Here is a 24,623-nt window from a genome sequence, read left to right on the forward strand (position 1 = left end):
CTCTGTCTCCCAGGCTGGAGTACAGAGGTGAGATCTCAGCTCACTACAACCTCCGCTTCCTAGGTTCAAGAGATTCTCCTCCCTCAGCCTCCCAAGCAGCTGGGAGATTACAAGCACATGCCACCAAACTCAGCTAATTTTCGTATTTTTAGTAGAGACAGGGTTTTGCCATGTTGGCCAGGCTGGTCACTCCTGACCTCAGGTGATCCACCCACCTCGGCTTCCCGAAGTGCTGGGATTATAGGGGTTAGCCACCACGCCCGGCCAATACTGCTGTCTTCAGCAGCTTTCAGGAAAGCCTTGATGCATCAATCTGCCTCTAAGGGCCCTTTCTTTCGGGGTGATTTGTATCTTTAACAAAACTCAGAGGGCTAGGCTCACCCCAGGGGAATGGGGTGTTGGTGGAAGTTCTGGCACCTGATAGCCCCAGCTGGAATCGGTATCTTCGAGCAAGTGAGAAGCCAAGAACAGAGACAGATCTTTGCAGATCTTTTTCTGGAACTGAGGAAAAAGGGTGAAAGGGAGGAGCTGACCCCCGCAGAGGGGGGCCCAGGGACCCTGTGTGCTTTTGATGGAGCTCTGATTCAGGCTGCTGTGCAGACACAGCCTTGCCTCTCTGGGGGGCCTGGCTAAGAAAGGCAGAGCTGGCAGCCAGGTCCCCAGAGAGAGAGCCTCACCCACTCCCTCACCTCATCCCCAGGTGACCAAGCCCCCTGCCAAACAAGCAGAACTGGCCCAGCGGAGCCGAGCAGAGCCCCCTCATCCTCGGAGTCCTGAGAAGAGACCGGAGGGAGATAGGCGGTTCCAGGGTTCCCTGCCGCCCCCCAGGACATCAGCCAGAACACCTGAGAGGGAGCTGCGGACACAGAGACCTCTGGAGAGTGGCCGAGTAGACCCAAGACAGCCGCTGGGGGCGTGGCAGAGTCAGGAGGAGCCGCCAGGGTCCCAGGGCCCTCACAGACACCTGGAGAGGAACTGGAGCGGCCAGGAGGGAGGCCTGGGCCTTGGGGGTTGGCGGGGATGTGGGGAGCCCAGCCTGGGGGCGGCCAGAGCCTCAGAGGGAACATGGGGGGGCCCTCCCAGAGAGTACCGGGAGAGCTGGGGGCAGCCAGAGACTTGGGAGGAGAAACCCACCCATGAGGCCCCCAGAGAACTAGGGAAAAGAAGCTCACCCATGAGCGCCCCAGAGAACTGGGGAGGCCCTGCAGAGACCTCGCAATCTTGGCAGCCTGGGACACCCACTGCCGTGGGCTGGGGGGCAGAGGGAGCTTGTCCATACCCGCATGGCCCTGAGAGGCAACTGGAGCTTGACTGGAGGGACCTGCTGGGCCTTCTCCGGGCACCAGGAGATGGAGCCTGGGCCCGTCTCCCCAGGCTGGACTGGGAGGGCCTCTTGGAGCTCCTGCAGGCCAGGCTGCCCCACAAGGACCCAGCTGGACACAGGGGTGACCCGGCCAGGGCTTCAGGGCCAGAGCTGGGTTCCCTAGGCACAAAGGATGCCCCAGAGCAGGACTCACACAGCCAGCCAGAAGGCCAGGCTGAGGCCACCCCAGTCAATGGATACAGCGCTGCACCACGGCCCCAGAGCCCTGCCCAGCCTCCCAGCCCTGCCTGCACCTCCACCCAGTGGCCAAAGACCAAAGTGACAAGAGGACCGGCGACCACAACTCTGACTGGCCTGGAGCAGACAGGCCCCCTGGGGAGCAGGAGCCCTGCAGAGAGCCCCAGCTTGCCAGAGCTGCAGGTAAGGAGGGTCGAGGGTCCCACCCTCCCAAAGGTAGCCAGAAAGTCAGCCCCAGGAGACTTTCTCCTAGGAAAAGCCTCCCTGTGAGTAGCCTGAGCCCCTGCGTCCCCCCGGCCTCCCTGCTGTCCACAACCCATCCCAAACACCAAACTGGCCCAACAGTGATAATGAGCAACCGTTTTAAGCATTTATGGGCCAAGCCCTGACCTGAATGTTTGATGTGTACTTTCCCCATTCAGACTCCTTAGCAACCAGGTGAGAAATACACTATTTACAGATAAGGAAACTGAAGCGCAGGGTGAAGCCACTTGCCAGTGGGGGATGGGCAAAACCCAGGTCTGCTCAGTGTGGACCATGCTGAGGCCTCAAGCAAGATGCTCTGGCCAGGGCCCGCTCCCCTCCCGGCTCCACCATACCTGGTCAATGTTGTGTCTGGTGGCACACAGCTGACCCCTCCTGGGACTGTAGCCAGTGTGGTCATGCCCATTCCCCTGGTGGTTCCCAGGTTCCTGAGTCCAGGACAGCCTGGCTTACCCTCTCTGGCCCCTGCAGCTCCTCTCAGACATAGAGGTGCATCAGTGCTCACTGGGTCCAGCTAGCTGTCAAGACAGGCTGCTTAAATGAGGGCTGTGTGCAAAGTAGGCCCAGCGCCGGGCACACAGTAGGTGCCCACCCTTCCCCTGGTTCAGCGGTACTTTGGTGCCGCCTTGAAGCCCAAAACATTCTTCATCTGAAGATGGTAGGCAGGGAGGGTCCTGGAGGCCAGAGTCCCACAGCCTGGTGACAGCTCATTGGGAGGACGGCACATGGTTTTGAACACCAGTCTCTCTCTGTAAGATGGACCAACCTCAGCTGGGTGCGGTGGCTCACGCTTGTAATCCCAGCACTTTGGGAGGCTGAGGCGGGCAGATCACCTGAGGTCAGGAGTTCGAGACCAGTATGACCAACATGGACAAACCCCATCTCTACTAAAAATACAAAATTAGCCTGGTGTGGTGGCACACACCTGTAATCCCAGCTACTCGGGAGGCTGAGGCAGGAGAATCACTTGAACCTGGGAGGCGGAGGTTGTGGTGAGCTGCATTTGCGCCATTGCACTCCATTCTGGGCAACCAGAACAAAACTCCATCTCAAAAAAAAAAAAAAAAAAGATGGACAAACCGTTTCTCTGATAGGCAGCACTGGGGTGCCGTGGGGGTTCCTGCTTGTTCCTCCAAAGCCTCCTCATCTCCTAGAGGCAAAGTTCGACGCCACCTCCCCCAGGATGAGCAGGGCTTTTGGGCATTGGGGGGTACCATGTGCTGGGCCCCAGGCCTTGGCATATGTGCCTCAGGTGGATAGGAGGTAGTTGCCACTTGACAGATGAGGAAACTGTCTGATCCTTCGGCATTTGCTCGGGGTCAAACATGCATAGGTTGTGAGAAATGAGATCAAAGTGTCCACTCCAAGGTTTGTGCTTTTAACCACCATGTCACAAAGTTCCTGAGCCCTTGGGAAGGCTAGGGAACCCTTTCCCCTGCATTTCCCTGTGGCTTTCATGAGTTTACCCTCTGATCAACTCATGTATGGACACCAGAGAAGTATGGAAAAGTCAGCTTGTCCTGTCTTCAGGCTTGTTGGGAAGGCACACAGACCACAGGCAGCTCAGGGGGGACATGGTGCTGTGTCCTGGGGCATGCTTGGTGCTGCAGGCCAGCCAGGTCAAGAAGGAAGTGGGAGACCAGTTAGAAAGATTCTTCAGTGGCTGGGCACGGTGGCTCATGCCTGTAATCCCAGCACTTTGGGAGGCTGAGGCGGGCAGATCACAAGTTCAGGAGATTGAGACCAGCCTGGCCAACATGGTGAAACCCTGTCTCTACTAAAATATAAAAAATTAGCCAGGTGTGGTGGCACTAGGCTGTAGTCACAGCTACTTGGGAGGCTGAGGCAGGGGAATCGCTTGAACCTGGGAAGCGGAGACTGCAGGGAGCCGAGATTGTACCACTGCACCCCGGCCTGGGAACAGAGCAAGACTCCCCCTCAAAAAAAAAAGAAGGAAGGAAGAAAAGAAGGAAGGAAGGTAAAAGAGAGATTGATTCTTTCATGGTGAAGCTCAGGATTCTCAGAAGACTGGGAGCTGGTGGCTAGGAAGGCATAGGAGCACCACGAGCTGAAAGGCATTTCACAGATGACAGAACAAGGAACCACCAGGTCCTGCCAGGGCTCCAGCTCCTCTCTATGAAAATCCTTGGCATGGCATTCAAGGCCGCCTTCCCTTCCTTCCACTCCGGATTTGCCTCATTGGTGTTGAGCTGGCTGCAGGGTCTGTGAGCACATATCCCTGCCTTTGCACATGCTGTTCCCATTGCCTTGGATGCCCTTCCCTCCCCTCTTCAGCCACCAAACGTCTCTTCATTGTTCAAGTCATAGGTCAGGCACCCAGTCCTGAGAAGCCCTCCCTGAACAGTCTCTCCTAGCGACGGTCCCCTTCTGGGCTTGGCAGTTTTGCTTCCCTCATCTGTCCATGTCTGTCCATCTAATGGGGTTGTCATCTCCCCAGAAGCTCCTTGGGGGCAGCAGCTCTGCCTGCTTTTTTTTTTTTTTTTTTTTTTTTTTTTTTGTGGTGGGGAATGGAGTCTCACTCTGTTGCTCAGACTGGAGTGAAATGGCATGATCTTAGCTCACTGCAACCTCTGCCTCCTGGGTTCAAGCGATTCTCCTGCCTCAGCCTCCCAAGTAACTGGAACTATAGGCGCACACCATCACGCCTGGCTAATTATTGTATTTTTAGTAGAGACGGGATTTCACCATGTTGGCCAGAGTGATCTCCAACTTCTGACCTCGTGATCCACCCACCTCGGCCTCCCAAAGTGCTGGGATTACAGGCATGAGCCACTGCTCCCAGCTGAGCTCTGCCTGCTTTATCTCTGTACCTCTGGCTCTGGCCCAGGGCCTGACATAAAGAAGGGGGCAGCTCACTGGATACATGCAAGATGGAGGACAGAGGGGTCAGTGGGTGGACAACGGATGGAGGATGAATGTGTGAACGGGTGATGGATCAATGATGCATGTTGGATGGATGACAGATGGTGATGATGGATGGATAGCTGGTTGATGAATGAATGGTGCATCTATGATGGATGTTGCTTAGGTGATGGACAGATGAAGGTTGGGTGGAATATGGATAGATGCTGCATGGATGGATGAATGTTGGGTAATAGATGGTGGACAGACAGATGTTGGATATATGGGTAGATGGGTGATGGATGGAGAGAGGGATACATAGGCATTGGGTAAATGGATCAATGGCGGGTAGGTACACGCGTGGGTGATAGACAATGGACGTTGGATAGATGAGGGGTGAGTAATGAGGGACAGATCCTGGATGGTTGGATAGATACACGGACCTACTGATGCTGGACGTTAGATGGATGTTGCATGGACAGATGATAAATGGATAGAGGAGAAGCTGGACAGATGGATGCATCCTGGAGAATAAGCTGGGCTAAGCTGTCCTCTTTTTTTAATCTCCAGTTCCAAACAGAGGAGCCTGAGGAGTCAGAACCAAGCAGAGGCCAAGACCCCCTGACTGACCAGAAGCAGGCCGACTCGGTAGTTGGGTCATGGGCATGGGTACATACGGAGGGGAAGGAAGGGGGACAGCAGGTTGGAGATGGCGGCGTTCCTCAGGAGAGCCCTGGAATCATCTAGGGCAAAGTTGGCTTTGCCATGGGGTCATCTGTGTGTGTGACAGGGCCTTGAGGGGCTCTGGACAGCCACCTTCTGGCTTGGGGACCTGGGTAGGTGGGCCATCCTGAGGTCAGAACCCTAGGCCGTGCTTCTCATTTGCTGGGGCTGAAAAGGTCAGTGTCTTTCCCTGGGCAAATGATGGTTTGGACTCAGTGGTCTCTGAGGGAAGAGATCCTTCTGCTTTGAGAGGGCCAGGCCAGGCTAAGAGAGAGAGCAGGGCTTCCAGGGGCAGGAGTCGGAGCTGAGGATGTGCCCGTGGTCAGCCGGGCCTGGAGGGTCTCCAGGGTCCTGGAGGCAGGAGAGAGATGTGCAGGGGTGGGACCCATGGAGGCTGCTCGGAGGCCTGGCTGCAGCTGGTGAGCACAGCTCTGCCCGCCCCTCCCTGTGACCTGCCAAACAGACTGTTCTCATCACCCTCAGCCTCCAAAGAGGTGAGATCAGAGTTGAGGGCCGTGCGGCAGTGGGAGGCAGGGGAGGAGGAGACAGACTGGGGTTGTGTTTTCCAGTCCTGCTCTTCCCCCACCACCTCCTGAAAAGCCAGGTGTGGCAGGCAGCATCTGTCGGGCAGCCAGGAGCCCCCAAGTCTGGCCCTGCCGTGAGTCAAAGTTGGGGGAATTCTGCTCAAACCCTCACTGTGCAGATGAGGAAATGGAGGCAGGGGAGTCGTCCCAGGTTACACAGTCAGTGGGTAGCTGGACTCGAACTAGAACCCAGGGCCCAGGAACCACCCGGCGCTCTCTCTGCACCTCCACCCCCAACCCACGCTGCCCCTTGGCCCTGCCCTGATTTTTCCCTTGGCCTCGAATGGCAGTGCTCTAACTTCAAGTTGGGGACAGCCTTTCCATGTGTGGAACAGGAGGGGACAGGAGAGGCTGATCGCTAAAGGCGCTGCCAGCCCTCCCAGGGGCTCTGAGAACTTTGACTTTGCTCTTCCTCTTTCTGGGTTATTTCTTCATCCTTCCTGGAGCCAGAGTAGTGAAGAAGGCGGAAATGGCAATGCAGGGGTGCCCCTCTAGTCTCCATGAAACGGGCCCAGCCCATCAGCCCAGAAAATATCTCGACCTACCCCTACCCCTAGGCAGCCTTGACTGGTTGGAACTGATAACTACCTCATTCATGCATTTTTTCACACGCAATTAGTGAGCACCTTCTGTATGCCCTGGTGTGGGTCAGAGGTGAGTCGGGGTGCCATCAAGGAGTTCAGTCTAGCGAGACAGTTGTGTGCCTATGGTCAGGGCTGTGGTGAGGATGATAGCAGGGTCGGGGGCACCCCTACCCACAAAGCCCTTCCAGACTTGTGCTTAGATGCTTCAAGTCCCACCTCCAGAGAGTCTGTAGATTCCAGAGAGGGGACACCTGGGCTGTCTCCTACCTTGCCAGTAACCTGCTATGTGACTTCGGGCAAGTGCCTCTGGTTCACTGGGGCCTTGGTCTTCCCAACAGGGATGACTCCAAAGAGGGAGCATTTGGGGACTCTGCCGGGGGTGTCTATAGAAGTCTGCAACTCATTCCTTTTGCTTAAGCTGGGGTCACAAACCTAACGCCCTGAAGGCCAGGCAGGTGACAATGCTGAGAAGGGGGGTACCGCGGGCACTCGTGTGACTCTTCGGTTCCAGATAGCTGTTGCCATAGGGAAGATGGGCCCAGAGTTTCCACATCGTTCAATCTTTCAAGAAACACCGGAAATATCAATTTATAGGTGAAATCTCTAACCTAAGGCGAGATACTCTGAAAACACTATGTGGGCTGAATGAAACACACCTGCGGTCTGCACTCCCCTCCAGCTGGCGCCACTGGTTTGACTTTAGGGTGATGACATGCGCACCGTCAAGGGTGCCGGGCCCTGGGCACCTTGTCAGTCAAACACAATGTAGTGTTAACCAGCTCTTGTCTCAGCAGCTCTGGGAGGAGAGAAAGTTGGGAACCCTGGGGCTTCGTGGGGGGCACCACAGAAAGGGCAGGGGAGGCTGTAGCCAGGGGTGCCCCCATCCTGCCAAAGGGACCTGGGGCCAACACTGGACCCTGTTTGACAGGCAGACAAGAGGCCAGCAGAGGGCAAGCCTGGGAGCCCACTCAAGGGCCGACTGGTGACCTCATGGCGGATGCCCGGGGACCGGCCCACGCTGTTCAATCCGTTCCTGCTGTCTCTGGGGGTCCTCAGGTGGCGAAGGGTAGGCTGGCTCCAGCGGGGGCTGGAGGGGTGAGGGTGGATAGAGATGGGGAGGGGAGGGAGGCGGGGTGGGGTTAGGCAAAGGAGAGAGTAGGGACTGAGGAGGAGGCATCTGGGACCCTGGCGTGGAAGGAGAGGTGGAAGCATAGCGCTTAAGCTCCCCCGGTATCAGCAAGCGAATGGGTTTCCCACCTCCGGGGCAGTCTTGGGGGCTGCTTTCAGCTTTCCAAGTGAGAGGCGATGGAATAATCTACACAGCTGAAGGCTTCTAATCAGCAACCTCTCGCCAGCCCTCTGCCACGGGGGAGCCAGGTGTGGGGGAAGGGAGGGCGGGCTTAGGAGTGGCTCTGGGATTGCAAAGTGTGTCTCAGACCTGGGCCTGAGCCAGTTTCACAAACATCTGGCATTACGTAACCAATCCCCTGCCTGGAAACACTCAAGCCTCTGGCTGGGTTTTCTGTAAGGGCAGGGAACTGACACTCGCTCCCTCCCACCCCCTTCACAGCAGGATAGAAGGGGCCTGGCCATCTCCAGTGGCCACAGGCTGGCTCAGGGGGTCTCTTCTCTTGGTGAGATGCTCTCTTACTCACTGCTGTTGGCTCTGGGTCCAGCACTAGGCTGGGTACCTCAGAGATAGTGTGTCCATTTTACAGATGAAGAGACTGAGGCCCAGGGAGGTGAGTTGACTTGCCTAAGGTCACACAGCTTGGGGTATAAAGGGGCTGATTTTCCTTATTCTCAGATGAGAGAAGGGTTGCACTGAAACTCACTGAACCTTGGTTGCCATATCTGTCTATTAGGAAAAAGTCTGTGGAGACTCTGAGGGCTGCAGAGAGGGCTCAGGGAGATCGGGATGCAGGGAATTTGCAGAGCTGTTGTTGAAACACTAACTTTCCCATCCATTTCAGAATTTCCTGTTTTTGTTGTTTTTTTTGAGAAGGAGTCTCCATCTGTTGCCCAGGCTGGAGTACAGTGGTGAGATCTTGGCTCACTGCAACCTCCGCCTCCTGGGTTCAAGCAATTCTCTGCCTCAGCCTCCCCAGTAGCTGGGATTACAGGCACCCGCCACCATGCCCAGCTAATACAAATAATTTTATTTTTAGTAGCGACAGGGTTTCAGCATCTTGGCCAGGTTGGTCTTGAACTCCTGACCTCGCTTGGCCTCCCAAAGTGCTGGAATTACAGACATGAAGCACAGCATCCGGACTTTTTTTTTTTTTTTTTTTTTTAATTAAGAGGGAGTCTTGCTCTATGGCCCAGGCTGGAGTGTAGTGGCGCTATCATCTTGGCTCATTGCAATCTGTGCCTCCCGGTTTCAAGCGATTCTCGTACCTCAGTCTCCTGAGTATGTGGTATTTCAGGCATGCACCACCACACCTGGCTAATTTTTGTATTTTTAGTAGAGACAGGGTTTCACCATGTTGACCAGGCTGGTTTCAAACTCCTGACTTCAAGTGATCTGCCTGCCTTGGCCTCCCAAAGTGCTGGGAGTACAGACATGAGTCACCCTGCTGAGACCAGAATTTCTTTTCACTGCTGTTTGGGGTTAAGGCACCAAGGGTGAGCAGGCAAGCATGGTTATCTGAGTAGTGTGGTACCTTTAAGCCATGGGCAGGAATTACCTTATCAAACTAACTAAAGGTCACCAACATACAGCAGGTCTGGCCGTGGGGCAGTGGGAGGCATGGGAGGAGGAGACAGGCTGTATTTTCCAGTCCTGCTCTTCCCCCTACCACCTCCTGAAAAGCCAGGTGTGGCAGGGAGTGTCCCTTGGGCAGCCTGGAGCCCCCAAGTCTGGCCCTGCCGTGAGTCAAAGTTGGGGGAATTCTGCCCAAACCGTCATTGTGCAGATGAGGAAATGGAGGCAGGGGAGTCATCCCAGGTTACACAGTCCCGTGGGGATTCCCAGAGCTGCATGCAGGAGGGCTCATAGCAATCAGGATATGAGGCAGTGGTGTAGGGGGCATGTTAAAAGCACTGGGCTCTGAGATCAGCCAGAGCAGGGTTTGAATCTCAGCTCTGCCCCTTGCTCCCTGTGTGACCTGGAGCAAGTGGCCCTCCCTCTCTGAGCTTTACTTCGTCATCTGAAAAATGGACAACATGAGTCTATCTGTGCCTGGGAGTGCGGATCAAATGCAATCAGGCTCGCCATGCAGTGAACACGCATGTAGTAGGCGCACAATCGCCAGCATCATTATTCCGGGGTGCTTTCTCTGCTTTGCTCCTCCTCTGCTCTACCAAGGACTTACCTGTGCCTACTGCATGCCCAGCTCTGTGTTCACTGCATGGCACACCTGATTGTGTTTGATCCGCACTCCCAGGCACAGTTAGACTCATATTATTCATTTTACAGATGACGAAGTGAAGCTCAGAGAGGGAGGGTCACTTGCTCCAGATCACACAGGGAGCAAGGGGCACAGCAGAGATTCAAACCCTACTCTGGCTGACCTCAGAGCCCAGTGCTTCTAACACAATCCCTATATCACTGCCTTCATATTCTGATCTCTCTGAGTCCTCCTGAAGCTCTGGGAATCCCCACAAGTTTTCCCCATTGGAAAGATGCAGCAACTGAGGCTTGGTGAGTTGGGCTGCAGTGGCTCTCTCATGTGGGAGTGAGGGAAATGAGGAGCTAGGGATGGAACTGCCAGCGGGGCCTCCTACTTACACAGAGCAGATTTAAACTTCTCTTGGGCTGAAGCAGTGAAATTAGCCCAAGCCAAGAGCCAAAAAGCCTGGCGTCGAGTTCTGGCTTGGCACCTAACTTGCATGCCCTTCTCTGAGCCTTACCTTTTATATATATCTGTGTGTGTGTGTGTGTGTGTGTGTGTGTGTGTGTGTGTGTGTGTGTGTGTGTGTGTGTGTGTGTGTGTGTGTAGAGAGAGAGAGAAAGATTCTTGCTCTGTCGCCCAGGCTAGAGTGCAGTGGCATGATCTTGGCTCACCAGAAGCTTGCCTCCTGGGTTCAAGCAATTCTCCTGCCTCAGCCTCCCGAGTAGCTGGGATTACAGGCATGCACCACCACGCCCAGCTAATATTTGTAGTTTTAGTAGAGACAGGATTTCACCACATTGGTCAGGCTGGTCTCCAACTCCTGACCCCATGATCCGCCCGCCTCAGCCTCCCAAAGTACTGGGATTACAGGCATGAGCCACCGTGCCTGGCTGAGCTTTACCTTATTATCCTCAGTAGATTAATGGTTTGAGACTAGATAACCTCAATGGTAGCTCTGGTCTTTGCTAGTTTAATAACTCACTCCTGGGTCCCTGAGGCCGTGCCACATCTGATGTGCCAGGATGAGTTGTGGTTCCTTCATAGGTACATTCATTCATTTGACCCATACTTACTGAGGCTGTACTGTGGGCCTAGGCCCTAGGCTGGCTTCCAAAGATGTAGACAAAAGACATTCCAGCCCCGGTCTCTGGAGCACAGTTAGGTGAGGACACTGACATGTAACTGATGAGAACAGTGTAGTCATCACTTTAGTGGGGAAATGTACAGATGTAGGGAGCACTGTGCCAGCAGTTCCTAAGTCTGCTGGGGACACTTTGGCTTCCTTTGGCCTGAGACTTGAAGGAAGAAATTTTGCAGGCCAACAAGCATTGGGAGTGGGAAGAAGGGAGGGGAAAGGGGAGAAAGAGAGAGAGAGAATGAGAGAGAGAGAGAGAGAGAGAGAGTGTGTGTGAGTGGAGCGGGGGTGGGGGGGGGGTGCGGTATAGAAGACAAGAAGAGAAGTGTTCCAGGCACAGCAGAGAATATCTGTAGTCAGGGGGTAGAAGGACCTGTCTTATCCTGGGAATTCCCAGTAATCCTGTGTTGTGTCTCTCTCTTTTTTTTTTTTTTTTTGAGATGGAGTCTTGCTCTGTCACTTAGGCTGGAGTGCAGTGGCACGATCTTGGCTCACTGCAACCTCTGTCTCCCAGGTTCGAGCGATTCTCCTGCCTCAGCTTGCTGAGTAACTGGGATCACAGGCGCCTGACACCACGCCCAGCTAATTTTTGTATTTTTAGTAGAGACAGGGTTTCACCATGTTGGCCAGACTGGTCTTGAGCTCCTGATCTTAAGTGACCCACCCACTGCGGCCTCCCAAAGTGCTGGGATTACAGGGGTGAGCCACTGCACCCGGCAAGAACAATAATTTTTGAACCCCAAATCAAGATGGCAAAATAACTGAAGTGGCAGTTATTCCAAGCTTCCCTGCTTCCCTGCCTAAGGATAGCTAATGAGGGATAAAGAGGTTTTCTTAGGTGCTTTACCTGAATTAACACTTAATCCTTCCAGGAATCTCATGAGGTAACAGCATTACCCCATTTTACAGAGTGAAATTGAGCACCGAGAGGTACCTTGCTTAAGGTAACACTGGGTTGGAATCTCCATGCTACAAAGACGTCCAAGTGCATTTAGTAACCAATTCCACCGCAGTCCCTCCTCACCTGCAGGAAAAGGGCATCTAACAATCGGCCAAGGGTTCTGTGAACCTGAGCCTACACCTGAAAAACCCCAAACCAAAAAAAATCCATTTGTGAAGAGTGGGCATTTGGGAAAGACCCTGCCACCCAAGAACTCAATTTGTGTCCAGCTTACTCGCTAGAATTCCGCCTCTTCTTCCTGTGTGACCTAGGGCAAATAGGCTCACCCGTCTGAGCTTCCGTTTTCTCATTAGTAAAATGAGACCTTCCTCCCAAGACAGCGGTGAGGACGAAAATCGACTCTTGGCGAGTGGGACCCGCTGAGTCGTTAGTACTCGTGCTTTGCCCCGGTCCCCGCCAAACCAAGGGGCCGAGCCCTAGTGGACCCATCGCTCCGGGGCTGAGGCGGGGAGCGCAGTCTAGGCGAGGCGTGCCACGCCTGGCCGCCGGCATCCTCCACTCCCGCGCCATAGCCGGACGGAGTCACCTGCACGCTGGGCCCTTCCTTCCTCCCAGCGCGCCCGCGGCCTGGGCCCGCCCGCCCTCCGGCCGCCACCGCCCTCCCCTCCCTGCGGCCCCATCCGCCCGCCCCACCACCCTCGCGCGCCCTCGCGCGCCCGTCCCGTCGCGGCAGGCCCCGCCCCCGGCCCGGCCCGCGCTCCCATTGGCTCGCCGCGGCCCCCGCCGCTGTTTGTCCCGGCTTCCCCGCCGCCCATTGGCCCGCCCGGGTCCTCCCAGGAAGTTTGAAAAAAAAAAAAGTTTTATGGGCGGATGGAAGGGGCCGGGGCAGCGCAGGGGAAGGGAAGGGCCGGAGGCGCGGCGGCGGGCGGCCGAGAGGGGCGGCGGCGGCGGCGGGGTCCCCGCGCCGCGGAGCCCGGCCCGAGAGCCGCGTCCACCTTCCTGCCTCCTGCTCCCGCCGCCCCGGGGCGCCGCCATGACGGTGAGTGCCCCCGGCAGCCGCCCGCGCCCCAGGCCGGGAGGAGGGCGACGGCCCAAGGGGCGCCCAGCCCCTCCCCTCCCGGGCAGCCCCCTCCTCACTTCTCTGAGGCGAGAGGAGGGCTGGGCCTGAAGACGGGGCCACCTCCGAGGGGCTGGTCGGCCAGACCGGCCTCACCCTCCCCGCAGGCTCCCCTCTCGCCTTCCCTCGTCCACTCGCCCCCTTGAGCCCAGGCGACCCCGAGGGGTCGGAACGACCGGTCCCGGCCGCCCCCTCCTCACACTTGGCGGCACCCGTCACGGGTGGATTCGGGGTGACCCTTTCGCACCTCATCTCCAGCCCCCTAGGCGAAGACCCGATTCCCCAGGGCGGTTATGGGCCCCAGGGAGCGGCGGAGGTGGGCCTGGGCGCGGATGGGTCGCTTCGACGCGGGCCTGGGCAGGCCGGCCCCCGGTGTGGCCGGTGGCCCGAGGTCAGGTGGGCGAGAAGGGGCGGACCGCTCCACCCACAGCCCGGGAGCCAGTCCCGGGACGTCTTAAGCGTTGGGATACCACGTTCTCTCGCGGCCCTGGGGCCTTGGGCAAGCCTGCGAGTCGGGGTAGGGGGCGCGATGGCAGGGGTTTGCTTTTCTCTTAGGGGTGAGCTATACCCAAGCCCCATCAATTACCTGCGCCGTGGTTAGCATATTGAGCCTCACAGCTGGGTTCCCTGGACTTCCCACTTCACAGCCAGGTAAACTGAGGCAGGGGCGGGGCATTGGTGAGTTGCCCGTGGTCATCCTAGGTATAAGGGAAGGAGTACCTCCTTTCCTGGTGCTCTGGCCCACTGACCGTGATGTTTGGGAAGGGAGGGGTGGGGCTGCTTTTGATTTCTGGCTAGTGCTTCAGGGAGGCTCTGACAGCCCAGTGGCCTTACTAGGGGAGGATGAGCAGGGTGTGTGTGTGCACAGGCGCCAGCAGTCGTCTTTCAACGGAGTGGAGACCCTGCGGATGAGTAGGCTGGGCTGCTGGGGGGCGTGGCATGCTCTGTGAGTGTGATGGCCAGAATGCCTTGGCTGGACTTCCTTGGCCTCCTCCTGGACATCCTGCCACCTCCCTGCTGGCCCTTCCTGTCGTCAGCAGCCTCTCCTTCCCTGTTAGGAGCAGAAGGGATGTGGGGGGAGGAGGAGAGTGGTTGCCTTGCCCACCGGGTGCCTGCCTGGCCCTCTGCCGGCTGCCTTCATGCTACCAGATCTGATTCTTGAAGGTTAGTAGTAACGTCTTCATCAAATAGATGAGGAAACCAAGGTGTGGCGAGGTGAAGTGTCATGCCCCAGGTGGCTCAGAGAGTCCAGGCTGAGCCAGAGTTTGTATCCAGGTCTGTTCCAGCTTTCTTTCTTTGGAGAGATAAGAAATGTACACGGTTGCCTGTCCTGGGGGCAGCACGTGCAGAGCAAGAGTAAGGGTGCTTGGAGGAGGGACAGCACATCCCTGCTGGTGGCAGGAGGCCTTCCCGAGGGAGGTGTCCTCCTGTGATTATAGGGCTTTGTCAGGCAGAGATGGACTGTCGAGGAGACAGCAGTGTGGACAGAGAAGCTAGTGGCTGTGTTCAAGAACTAGCAAGAGCATCAGGAAGGGATCTGGGGAGGAGGGCCTCACTGCTAGGGCTTACTCAGGGGCAACAGGGAGACATGAAAGGTTTTAGAGCAGAGAGGAGGCTATGATCACCATTAATAGTGTTCACTGAGGCCTCAGGTGTGGTGGCTCACGTCTGTAATCCCAGCACTTTGGGAGGCTAAAGCGGGTGGATTGTGAGGTCACGAGTTCGAGACCAGCCTGGCCAACATGGCGAAACCCCCGTCTCTACTAAAGATACAAAAAATTAGCCAGGTGTGGTGGCGCCTGCCTGTAGTCCCAGCTACTCAGGAGGCTGAGGCAGGAGAATTGCTTGAACTTGGAGGTGGGGGTTGCAGTGAGCCGGGATTGTGCCATTGCACTCCAGCCTGGGCAACAGGGTGAGACTCCGTCTCAAAAAAAAAATAAAGTATTCATTGAGTTCACCCTGGCTGCCATGCAGACCTCAGCTTGCTCTTAGCTGGTGCTCCTTCTGTACCTTCCTCCCCTGGCCCCCATGCCCTGAGTCAGGGATCCATACAGAGCAAGTGGCACAGGTATGTGAGTGTGTGAGGCTCCGAGGCTTCACGGAGTCAGGATCCTTTTCCACCTCTTTTGCCTTTGCCTGGGTGCAGCTTTGCTCCTAGAGCCTCCTTCCCCAGTGCCTGCTGGGCATCAGATTATATTTGGTGCCGTATAGACTGTCTCTCTCCTACAGTCCACCAGGGCAGGGGCCACAGCTCTCAGTCACAGCTAATTTCTTGGCCTACAACAGTGCCTGATGCTTTAGAAAAAGAAAAGAGATTTCTGCAAACACTCCCTGCATCCCCATCTGTGCTGAGTCCTGGTGGGTAAACAGTGTGTCCCTGACTGTGACTTGCATCTAGTCAGTTTAGCCTGTGAAGGATAAGTAAATGGCCCCAAGATAGTCACAGATGCAACAGAGGCCTCAGTGAGGGGCCACGGGAGGCCAGGACAGGGGCATCTGGTGGTGCGGTGAGTGGCATGGACTGTGAAGGGACCTCAGAGGTGGCCATTAAGCATAATCTTAAGGCCTGAGTAGGGGCTTGCCTGCTCATCAGAGGAGGAGGAAGCCTAGTATTTCAGGCCAAGGACACGGCACATGTGAAGGGCCCAGAGTGCTGCTGTGTTGGGATCGGCAAGAACTGTGCAGTAGTATAAACACAGGCCCCTCAGCAAGGGGAGGCCAGGCTGGAAGGGTGTGATGGTGCTTCCCTGCCATCCTGAGGAAGCTGGACTTTGTTTTAAAGCCACCCAGAGGCTGGGTTTGGTGGCTCATGCCTGTAATCCCAGCACTTAGGGAGGCTCAGGTCGGTGGATCACTTGAGGTTAGGAGTTCGAGACCAGCCTGGCCAACATGGTGAAACTCCTGTCTCTATTAAAAATAAAAAAAATTAGCTGGGTGTGATGGTGGGCACCTGTAATCCCAGCTATTTGGGACGCTGAGGTCAGAGAATCACTTGAACCTGAGAGGCGGAGGTTGCAGTGAGCCGAGATCGTGCCATTGCACTGCAGCCTGGGCAGCAGAGAGAGACTGTCTCAAAAATAAATAAAGCCACCTGGCGCTATCCCTGGAAATTTTAAGTAAGCTTGGGGCACCAGGCCTTTTTTAGTGAGTCCTGCCAGCCCAAGGGTGCATAGAGGGAGCTGTGTCCCTGTCCAGGTGGGAGGTGGGGCCATGAGAACCTGCCAGTGTTCCCAAAAGGTGGCTTTCAGCAGGTGAAGAAGAGGCAATTGGGCCTGAAGAGCCCTGTATGAAGGGGCATCGTGGGAGATTTAGATGGTGGGACCTTTTGACCCTGGGGACAGGTTTCCCTGCCAGTTTGAAAACTCACATTGGTTGGCCAGGCACAATGGCTCATGCCTGTAATCCCAGCATTTTAGGAGGCCGAGGTGGGCAGATCACTTGAGCCCAGGAATTCGAGACCAACCTGGGAAACAGGGAGACCCCCTCTGTACAAAAAAAAAAAAAATTAGTGAGCATGGTGGAGTGTATATGTCGTCCCAGCTACTTAGAAGCTGAGGTGGAAGGATCACTTGAGCCCGGGAGGTTGAGGCTGCAGTGAGCTGTGATTGCATCACCACACTCCAAAATGGGCAGCAGAGCAGGGCTGTGTCTCAACAAAACAAAACTCACATCAGTGACCTCATAATCCCAAGGTCACTGTGTCATGGCGTGCCTGACATGGTGTGTGATGTGTCTGTACTGGGCTCTGGAGGATCACCAGGCTTCTCCTTGTACGGACACGTTCAGTCCTGTCGGAAGCTGCAGGAGGAAAGGACTGCCCCATCATTTGCCACATCAGGCAGCCAGGACTCAGAAAGGGGCTGTGACTTAGGAAGGTCATGGCAGCTCCACTTCCCAGGCAGCCCTAGAGGTTCCATCATTCCTGCCCCTGATCTCCCAGCCCTGGCCCAAGGACTTATGCCTGGGCCCGCCCAGTGGTGTCAGCTCTGTGGGCCCAGGAAGCCTGGCTCCTCTGGGCTAGCTAGGAGTTGGGGAGACTGCCCATAAAGCACAGGAATTTAGACCAGGGGGATAGAAGAGGGTAGATATTTCCTCAGCAAGTTTTCTGTGAGCCTTGCTGTGGTAAGGTCCCTTCCCCTGCAAGGCCCTGGGGCCACAGGAGGTCCCAGACTGAAGGAAGGTAGAGCCAGGTGTGGTCACCAATCTTCAGTCTTAGCTTAGGGTCGCCCGGGGTAGCCTCTGTCTCAGGTGGAAGACGGTGGGCAGTAGAGAGCAGAGGGACAAATGCAGCCCCAGGGCTTCTCAGCTCTGAGCAGAGCCTGTGTCTCTCTCTTAGAGGCATGCAGGGAGGGGCTGGGATGCCATGCTACTGGGACCGCCCACCGTGGCTGTGGGGGGTTCTGGATCTTCAGCTGCCCCAAGCCCCCCTTGGTCCACTCCCTCTACCTGAGAAGGGACTCCGTGGGAGGAGGGTGGGTCAGGAGAGGTGGCCAGGCAAGGTGGCTCTGGTTTCCAGCTGCCACTGTCACCACCCACCCCACTGAGCCATGCCACCCGCTCTCTGCACGCAACCAGACACCTTGGCCTAGTGAGGCCTTGATGTAGGTGCTGATAGGTAGGCTTAGAGCCATGGCAACAGGTGGCCACCTCCTCCCAGCTGGTGGCAGGAGCTGAGACCGAAGAGGGACCAGGACTTAGATGACAGAGGTCTCCCCAGCAGGCAGGGAGGGTCGGGTGGTTGACACCCACCAGATGGGCATGGGGAGAAAAATGCTGGGATGAGCAACTTCTTTATCTAGACCTGGGTGGGGGTGCCTGGCACGGCCCCCATGGAACATGCTACAGCTGGCAGCCCCCAGATCCCGGGGCTATGCCCCTCTGGGCAGCACCCAGAAGGTAGGGCTTGCTGGTACTGAGGTGCCCTAGCTTCCCAGAGAGATCTGGGGGGGACCAGAGGGTTCCTGACCCCAGCCTGCTACTGGCTCTACCTCCCATAGTCTCCTGGAGCCAAGGGAAGGGCAGGACTGGTGGGGCGACAGGAGGGCCCGTGGGGCAGGCCAGGCAGGAGCATGAGGTGTGGTGCCCTCAGGCCACCTGGTCCTCATCAGAGGGAGGAACTGGACAGTTTGCACAGTGCCGCTGGTCTGGGCTGCCTTCTGAGCTCTCAGAAGGTTTCTTTACAGGCAGAGTCCTCCCAGCCCCTCTCTCCCACTCTTGGGTGAGGGGTGGGCTGGAGGGAGGGCCCTGGGACATCTGGGTGATTGTGCCACCCACCCAGCCCAACTTCGCAGCTCTCCAAGTTCCGCTATCAGGAAAGAGGCTAGGTCTGCCTCAGTGGCTGGAGAGCCTGCTTGGACTTGGGGGTTACCTATGCCCTTAGCCCTCTTGGCTGGCTTCCTAAGAGCTCGGTCCCACAGGACTTGGGGGCAGGGTGGGTGCAGCATGTCCCCCTTGCCAGCCCCCATCAGCTTCCTGCTGGCCCCGACTCACCTCCCTCCTCCTCTCCCCACAGCCCGATCTGCTCAACTTCAAGAAGGGATGGATGTCAATCTTGGATGATCCTGGAGAGGTAGGAAGACCAAGGCTGGATGGGAGGAGACTGGCTTGTGCTAATGTCGGGCCCCGGGGCATCCCAGGAGGCTGAGCTGTCCCTGGCTTCTGGGGGTAGGGGTGGGGGCCAGGTCTGGTGTGAGAACCCTGGGGGCAGGGGCTGCCCATCAGACTTCTGTCTCCTGGAGCAGTCTGCAGTGTGTAAAAGGGACCAGGGTGGGGGCCATCTAGCCCCTCATGCCCAGCGAGCGCCCTATCCCATGATCTCATCAAGAGCATCTTGGCCCTCCCACCTTAGTAGGAGCCTGACTGGGAGTCGAGGGTCTTGGGTGGAAGGGCTGATGGAAGTTGTCTGGTCTGAGACACAGATTCCTAAAGCCTGGGCTGAAGGGGTGGGGCTCAGGGCCCAGGTGCTGGAGTTTCACCCACCTGGAGCCCCACTGGTTGGGGTTGAGTCACAGCCTCCTCTAGGCCTCAGTGGCCACATCTGTGACATGGGCATAATAGATAATGGCGATTCTTTCCAGGTGGATAACAAGGTCACAGAGATCAAGCGTGTACAGGTGCCAACAGCCCCTGGCACTTACTGTGGGCTCAGCTAAAGACCCTTCCCTTCCTGTGGCATATGTGTCCTTGGAATCAGCAGGGACAGTGCCTGTTTCCCAGCTCTGTTCTTTCGGCTGCCAGGCTGGCTCCCTGCCCACCCTGCCTGGGCGGGAGCGTCTCCCCACCCTGGCCCTGCATGCGCCTGCCGCTCCGGTCTGCGTGCAGCCTGCATGCCGGGGAGGGCTCCGAGCCAGAGGGGATTTCATTGTGTTTCCGGCCCACATGTTTTATTCCCTCCAGCCCACAGCCTTCCCTACCCGCTGCCTGCCCGCTGCCCCTGGCGACTGCTCTCTAGGCTCACACAAAGGCTGGCACCTGGCCAGTGACCCCTTCCTGGCCTCCCCACCCAGGGTCCCCGGAGGGCAGAGGGATTACGAGCCCCACCCAGAGCTGGCCATTACTCATCCTCTATCACAGGGTTCTGGAATGTCCGAGCTGGAAGGGCCCTGGGAGTTCAGCCAGCCCAACCCCTTGGTGCACAGACAGGAGACAGGCACACAAGGGTGTCGGTCTCTTCCAGGCCTAGGAGCACCTGGGGCAGACCCAGGCTCAGAACTCAGCACACCTGAGGCCCATGGAGCTCCACCCAGCTTCCATCTCAGACAGTCGTAGGCTAGGCCTGGAAAATCTAAAGAAACCACTTGGCATAGAACCCCTGTCCTACTTTACAGAGAGGCAGTTGAGGTCTGCAGTAGCAATTCAGTTCACTCAGTGAGAGCAGAATGGTTCTAAGAGGCCTGGCCTCCCAGAACAAACTCAATGACCTGGTGTCCATGCCTATGCCAAGGGCCATGACAGCCATACGTACAAGAGAGGGTCAGGCACCTCTTACCTCACTAGAAGGTGTAGAGACTTCTTTTTTTTTTTGAGACAGAGTCTTGTTCTGTTGCCCAGGCTGGAGTGCAGTGGCTCAATCTTGGTTCACTGCAACCTCCACCTCCCGTGAAGGACCTACGCCAGGCATAGGGACTTCTTATAGCTGTCCTTTATGGGTCAGAAGACTGAAGCTCAGAGAAGTGGAGACACTTGCCTAAAGGCACACAACGAGCAAGGGAACTCTTGGGTGCAAAACCTTGTTTCTCAGGGAGGCAATGTGGAAAGAAGTAGAAAGTGTCGTCTTTGCATGCCCCCTGAAAACTCACCCTCTTCTTGAGGAGAGAAAACTAAGTACGTGAAACACCCAACAGCACAGACAGGGCTTGGTGATGCGAAGGAACCCCAGGAGGGCTGGGGACCGGGTGACGTGCACTGACCCTGGCAGTAGGCGGGCCGAGACTGGGATTACAGTGGAGTCTCCAGAAGCCCAGAGGTGGGCTGGGCTTGGCATATTATTGGGTTGTTCTAGCGCCCCCACCCCTTTCCTACGTGTCCTGCCAATCTAGCCCCCAGCTGGAGCAGAGACAGGCACTGCAGGAATGCACCCAATCACAAATCCTAAACGTACAGGTTAGTGTGCTCTCACCCGCTGCACATGCAGGTAGCCGGCCTGCAGATCAAGAGGCGGACTGTGTGGCCGGGCGCGGTGGCTCAGGACTATAATCCCAGCACTTTGGGAGGCTGAGTTGAGCGGATCACCTGAGGTCAGGAGTTTGAGAGCAGTCTGGCCAACATGGTGAAACCCATCTCTATTAAAAATACCAAAAATTAGCCAGGGGTAGTCGGGGGTGCCTGTAATCCCAGCTACTCAGGAGACTGAGACAGGAGAATTGCTTGCACCTGGGAGGCGGAGGTTGCAATGAGCTGAGATCGCACAGACTGCACTCCAGCCTGGGCAACAAGAGCAAAACTCCGTCTCAAAAAAAAAAAAAAAAATGCAGATCGTGCCTGGCACTCACTCCTACCCCTACCCCGGGGCTCCATCCAGTCTTACTCCCCGAGGGACTGTTGTCCTTGACCATGGTGATGATCTGGGGAATATGGAAAAAGACATGAAGTCTTGGCCCCACTAAGTCCCTGACTTGCTTACACAGGTCATCACCCCTCCCTGTCTGCACTGGGTGTGGGGTGCCTGAGGAGCCTTGGCCATCTTAAAAAGGGCTCCAAGAAGGAAAGGGAGGGGAAGCCAACCCATTTGGTAGTTATGGAGGGGAAGCCAGCCCATTTCACAGTTGCTGCCTCTGAGGCTCAGAGAGAAAATGGAAGGGCCAGGTCTCAAATCAGCATTTTCTGCTTCCGCACCCCTCCTGTGTGCAGCATAGTCAGTTTGGCAGCCACCCAGGACACCTGTACAATGGCACACACTGGCTCTCTCATTCCACCCTCCTTGCAGCCTCCCTCCCCCTCGCTCACCACCACCTCTACTTCGCAGTGGAAGAAGCATTGGTTTGTGCTGACAGATTCAAGCCTCAAATATTACAGAGACTCCACTGCTGAGGAGGTGAGCCCAGGGGTGTATTGATGAACCCCCAGAAGGGCTTGGGGTGGCCTGGCTGGGGTCAGTGGGGTGGGTCACGCCAGGGCCCATGTAGACCATAGTGGGCCCTCCTGCTCCAGGCAGATGAGCTGGATGGTGAGATCGACCTGCGTTCCTGCACGGATGTCACTGAGTATGCGGTGCAGCGCAACTATGGCTTCCAGATCCACGTGAGGCTGTGTGCAGCTTGCGGGCTGGTGGTGGGCAGCATGGCTGGAGGCCCCTGGGGGAGGTTTTGGTATTGAATGTGGCTCACCATGGAGACTGGATCCCTGTCGCTCATTTACCCAGAGACTCTGTCCTCAGAGGCAGACAGAGCTGTGATGCCAACACTTAGCATATGTGGAAAGACGTTGGAGCCAGCAGGGCTCCTCCCAGGCCAGTGGAAGGGAGGTTTTGTACCCCGTGCCCACCCCAGAGTCAAGACCTTAGACACCTCCTGGGAAGGAAGGGTCAGCCTCCCCGGGGTCCATGGTGGGGAGGAAGACATGGGGCTGGCCATGTGGCAACCTACCTGTGCGGTGGCCTTACAGACCAAGGATGCTGTATATACCTTGTCGGCCATGACCTCAGGCATCCGGCGGAACTGGATTGAGGCTCTGAGAAAGACCGTGCGTCCAACCTCAGCCCCAGATGTCACCAAGTACGTACTAAGCTGGACTGGGGCCTTGGGGGAAACACTTGGCCTTGCATCCCTGAGTAGGTTTCTACTGAGGGCTTTGCCTTCTGGGCCCTTGTTTCTCTATCCACACATGGGAAGAGAGCAGTGAGCATTCTTGGCATCATCCTGAAATACACTGAGGGTGAGAGGTTTGATCTGCCTCCTCACATGTGATGGATGGGGCCCCTTCTCTTTGAAGGAGATCCTGTGAGTCAGAAGCCCCTGCTAGAGGGCTGTTCTATCTCTGCCCTGGGGGCTGTGTCTAACCCTGTGTTGGGAAGGGGTGGCTAAGTAGTTTGGCATCAGTACCCATGCCTTCTGGGATGGGGAGCCCACTCTCTCTGGAGGCTGCCATGGGCATTGGGGCAGGAGAGCTGAGTTACCTAGTGGCAGAGCCCCCCACAGTATAAATCCCAGATGGCCCTGGGGGGCTGGGACTGAGAGCTGCTGGGCAGTGGGAACAGAGTGTGGTATTTTTTAAATTTAATTTAATTTAGTTTTTTTTGAGACTGAGTCTTGTTCTGTCGCCAGGCTGGAGTGCAGTGATGCGATCTTGGCTCACTGCAACCTCCTTCTCCTGGATTCAAGCGATTCTCCTGCCTCAACTTCCTGAGTAGCTGGGACTACAGGCACATACCACCATGCCCGGCTAATTTTTATATTTTAGTAGAGACGGGGCTGCACCATGGCCAGGTGGTCTCAATTTCCTGACCTCATGATCTGCCCACCTCGGCCTCCCAAAGTGCTGGGATTACAGGCGTGAACCACCGCGCTCAACCCAGAGTGTGGTATTAAAGGGGGCTGGGCTGGGTGTGGTGGCTCTCACCTGTAATCCCAGTGCTTTGGGAGGCTGAGATGGGACGATCACTTGAGTGCAGGAGTTCAAGATTAGCCTGAGCAATGTAGCGAGACCTCGTCCCTACAAAAAATTTAAAAATTAGCCAGGTATGGTGGGGTGTGCCTCTCAGCCAAGGTGGGAAGAGGCAGAGTCCCCCAGCTTGGCCACACTGTGGCTATTCAGCTTTAGGCCAGAGGCTTTCACGTCTAGGTTTCAGAGTCCTTGTCTGTCACATTAGCATGTCATGTCTGTACATGTGCAAGGATGTGGCCAGAGCGCTTTGTGAACTCTGAAGTACTGTGCAGTTGGACTGTTATTTAGTGTATAGGTCCAGCTGTTTTAACAAAGAAACCCCAGACACAGTAGCTTAACCGAGATAGATGTTTATTTCTCCCTTCAGAACGGCCCAGATATATGCAGTCCTGGCCTGGTGGGGCCCAATCTGCCCTTTCACAGGAGCCACCTGACACACCCACTCTGCAGCTTGTATTCACATGACTACAAGAAGCTGCGGGAACACTGGGAAGTGTAGTTTTTGGCAGGGTGACTTCATACTCACTTATTACTGTGGATAAAGAGAATTGCAGCTGGGTACAGTGGCTCACGCCTGTAATCCCAGCACTTTGGGAGGCTGAGGCGGGCAGATCACGAGGTCAGGGGTTCAAGACCAGCCTGACCAACATATGAAACTCCATCTCTACTTAAAAATACAAAAATTAGCTGGGCATGGTGGCGCACACCTGTAATCCTGGCTACTTGGGAGGCTGAGGCAGGAGAATTGCTTTAACCCGGGAGGCAGAGGTTGCAGTGAGCCGAGAGCGTGCCATTGTACTCCAGCCTGGGCAACAGAGCAAGGCTCCGTCTCAAAAAAAAAAAAAAAAAAAAAGAAATTGCTATAGATGTTCAGAGTCTCTACAACTTGTGCTCTGTGCACCCTGAGGTCCCTGTCTTCACCCCATCAGCAGTGACTGTGGGCGTCCCCATTACCACTGTGAGCCTCGGGAACCCAGGCCATTGTCTCCTACAGCAACTCACTGATCACCATTGGCAGAAAGCCTTCTGCCTGCTTTCCACATTCGCCCACCCAGTCCTCACATCCATCTAGCGAGAGGTGGTGCTGTCCCACGTTACAGATGAGGTCACTGAAGCTCAGAGAGGGTACAGGGGCCAGTGTGGTGGCACATGCCTGTAATCCCAGTGCTTTGGGAGGATGAGGTGGGAGGATCACATGAACTCAGAAGTTCAAGACCAGCCTGGGCAATATATTGAGACCCCCATCTCTACCAAAAATTTAAAAAATTAGCTGGGCATGGTGGTGCATGACTATAGTCCTAGCTACTCCAGAGGCTGAGGCAGGAGGAGCACTTAAGGTAAGGAGTCTAAGGCTGTAGTGAACTATGATCTCACCACTCTACTTAAGCCAGGGCAACAGAGTGAGACCCTGTCCCTTGAGAAACCTACAAGAAGAGGGGGCAAGGGAAGCCAGGTG

General features: G+C 56.1%; 1 protein-coding gene across 5 annotated transcripts in view; it reads left to right on the plus strand.

Moving 5' to 3' along the window:
• TRIOBP (TRIO and F-actin binding protein) overlaps positions 1–24,623 on the plus strand; it is a 79,316-nt gene that overhangs the window by 39,482 nt on the left and 15,211 nt on the right. For 3 of the 5 annotated variants that reach the window (XM_064368021.1, XM_064368020.1, XM_064368022.1), the window contains 7 exons: positions 701–1,744; positions 5,258–5,335; positions 7,507–7,644; positions 18,579–18,635; positions 21,492–21,599; positions 21,716–21,805; positions 22,169–22,278. In XM_064368021.1, coding sequence (XP_064224091.1) covers positions 701–1,744; positions 5,258–5,335; positions 7,507–7,644; positions 18,579–18,635; positions 21,492–21,599; positions 21,716–21,805; positions 22,169–22,278 — 1,625 coding nt within the window. Of the gene's footprint in view, positions 1–700; positions 1,745–5,257; positions 5,336–7,506; positions 7,645–12,807; positions 12,989–18,578; positions 18,636–21,491; positions 21,600–21,715; positions 21,806–22,168; positions 22,279–24,623 lie in introns of those variants that run through there. The other 2 variants (XM_064368024.1, XM_064368023.1) reach the window with 2 other exon arrangements.

The sequence above is a fragment of the Aotus nancymaae genome, unplaced genomic scaffold, assembly GCF_030222135.1.
Source record: "Aotus nancymaae isolate 86718 unplaced genomic scaffold, 86718_ANA_hifiasm-v0.15.2.pri h1tg000076l, whole genome shotgun sequence".
In the NCBI taxonomy this organism is placed as follows: Eukaryota; Metazoa; Chordata; class Mammalia; order Primates; family Aotidae; genus Aotus; species Aotus nancymaae.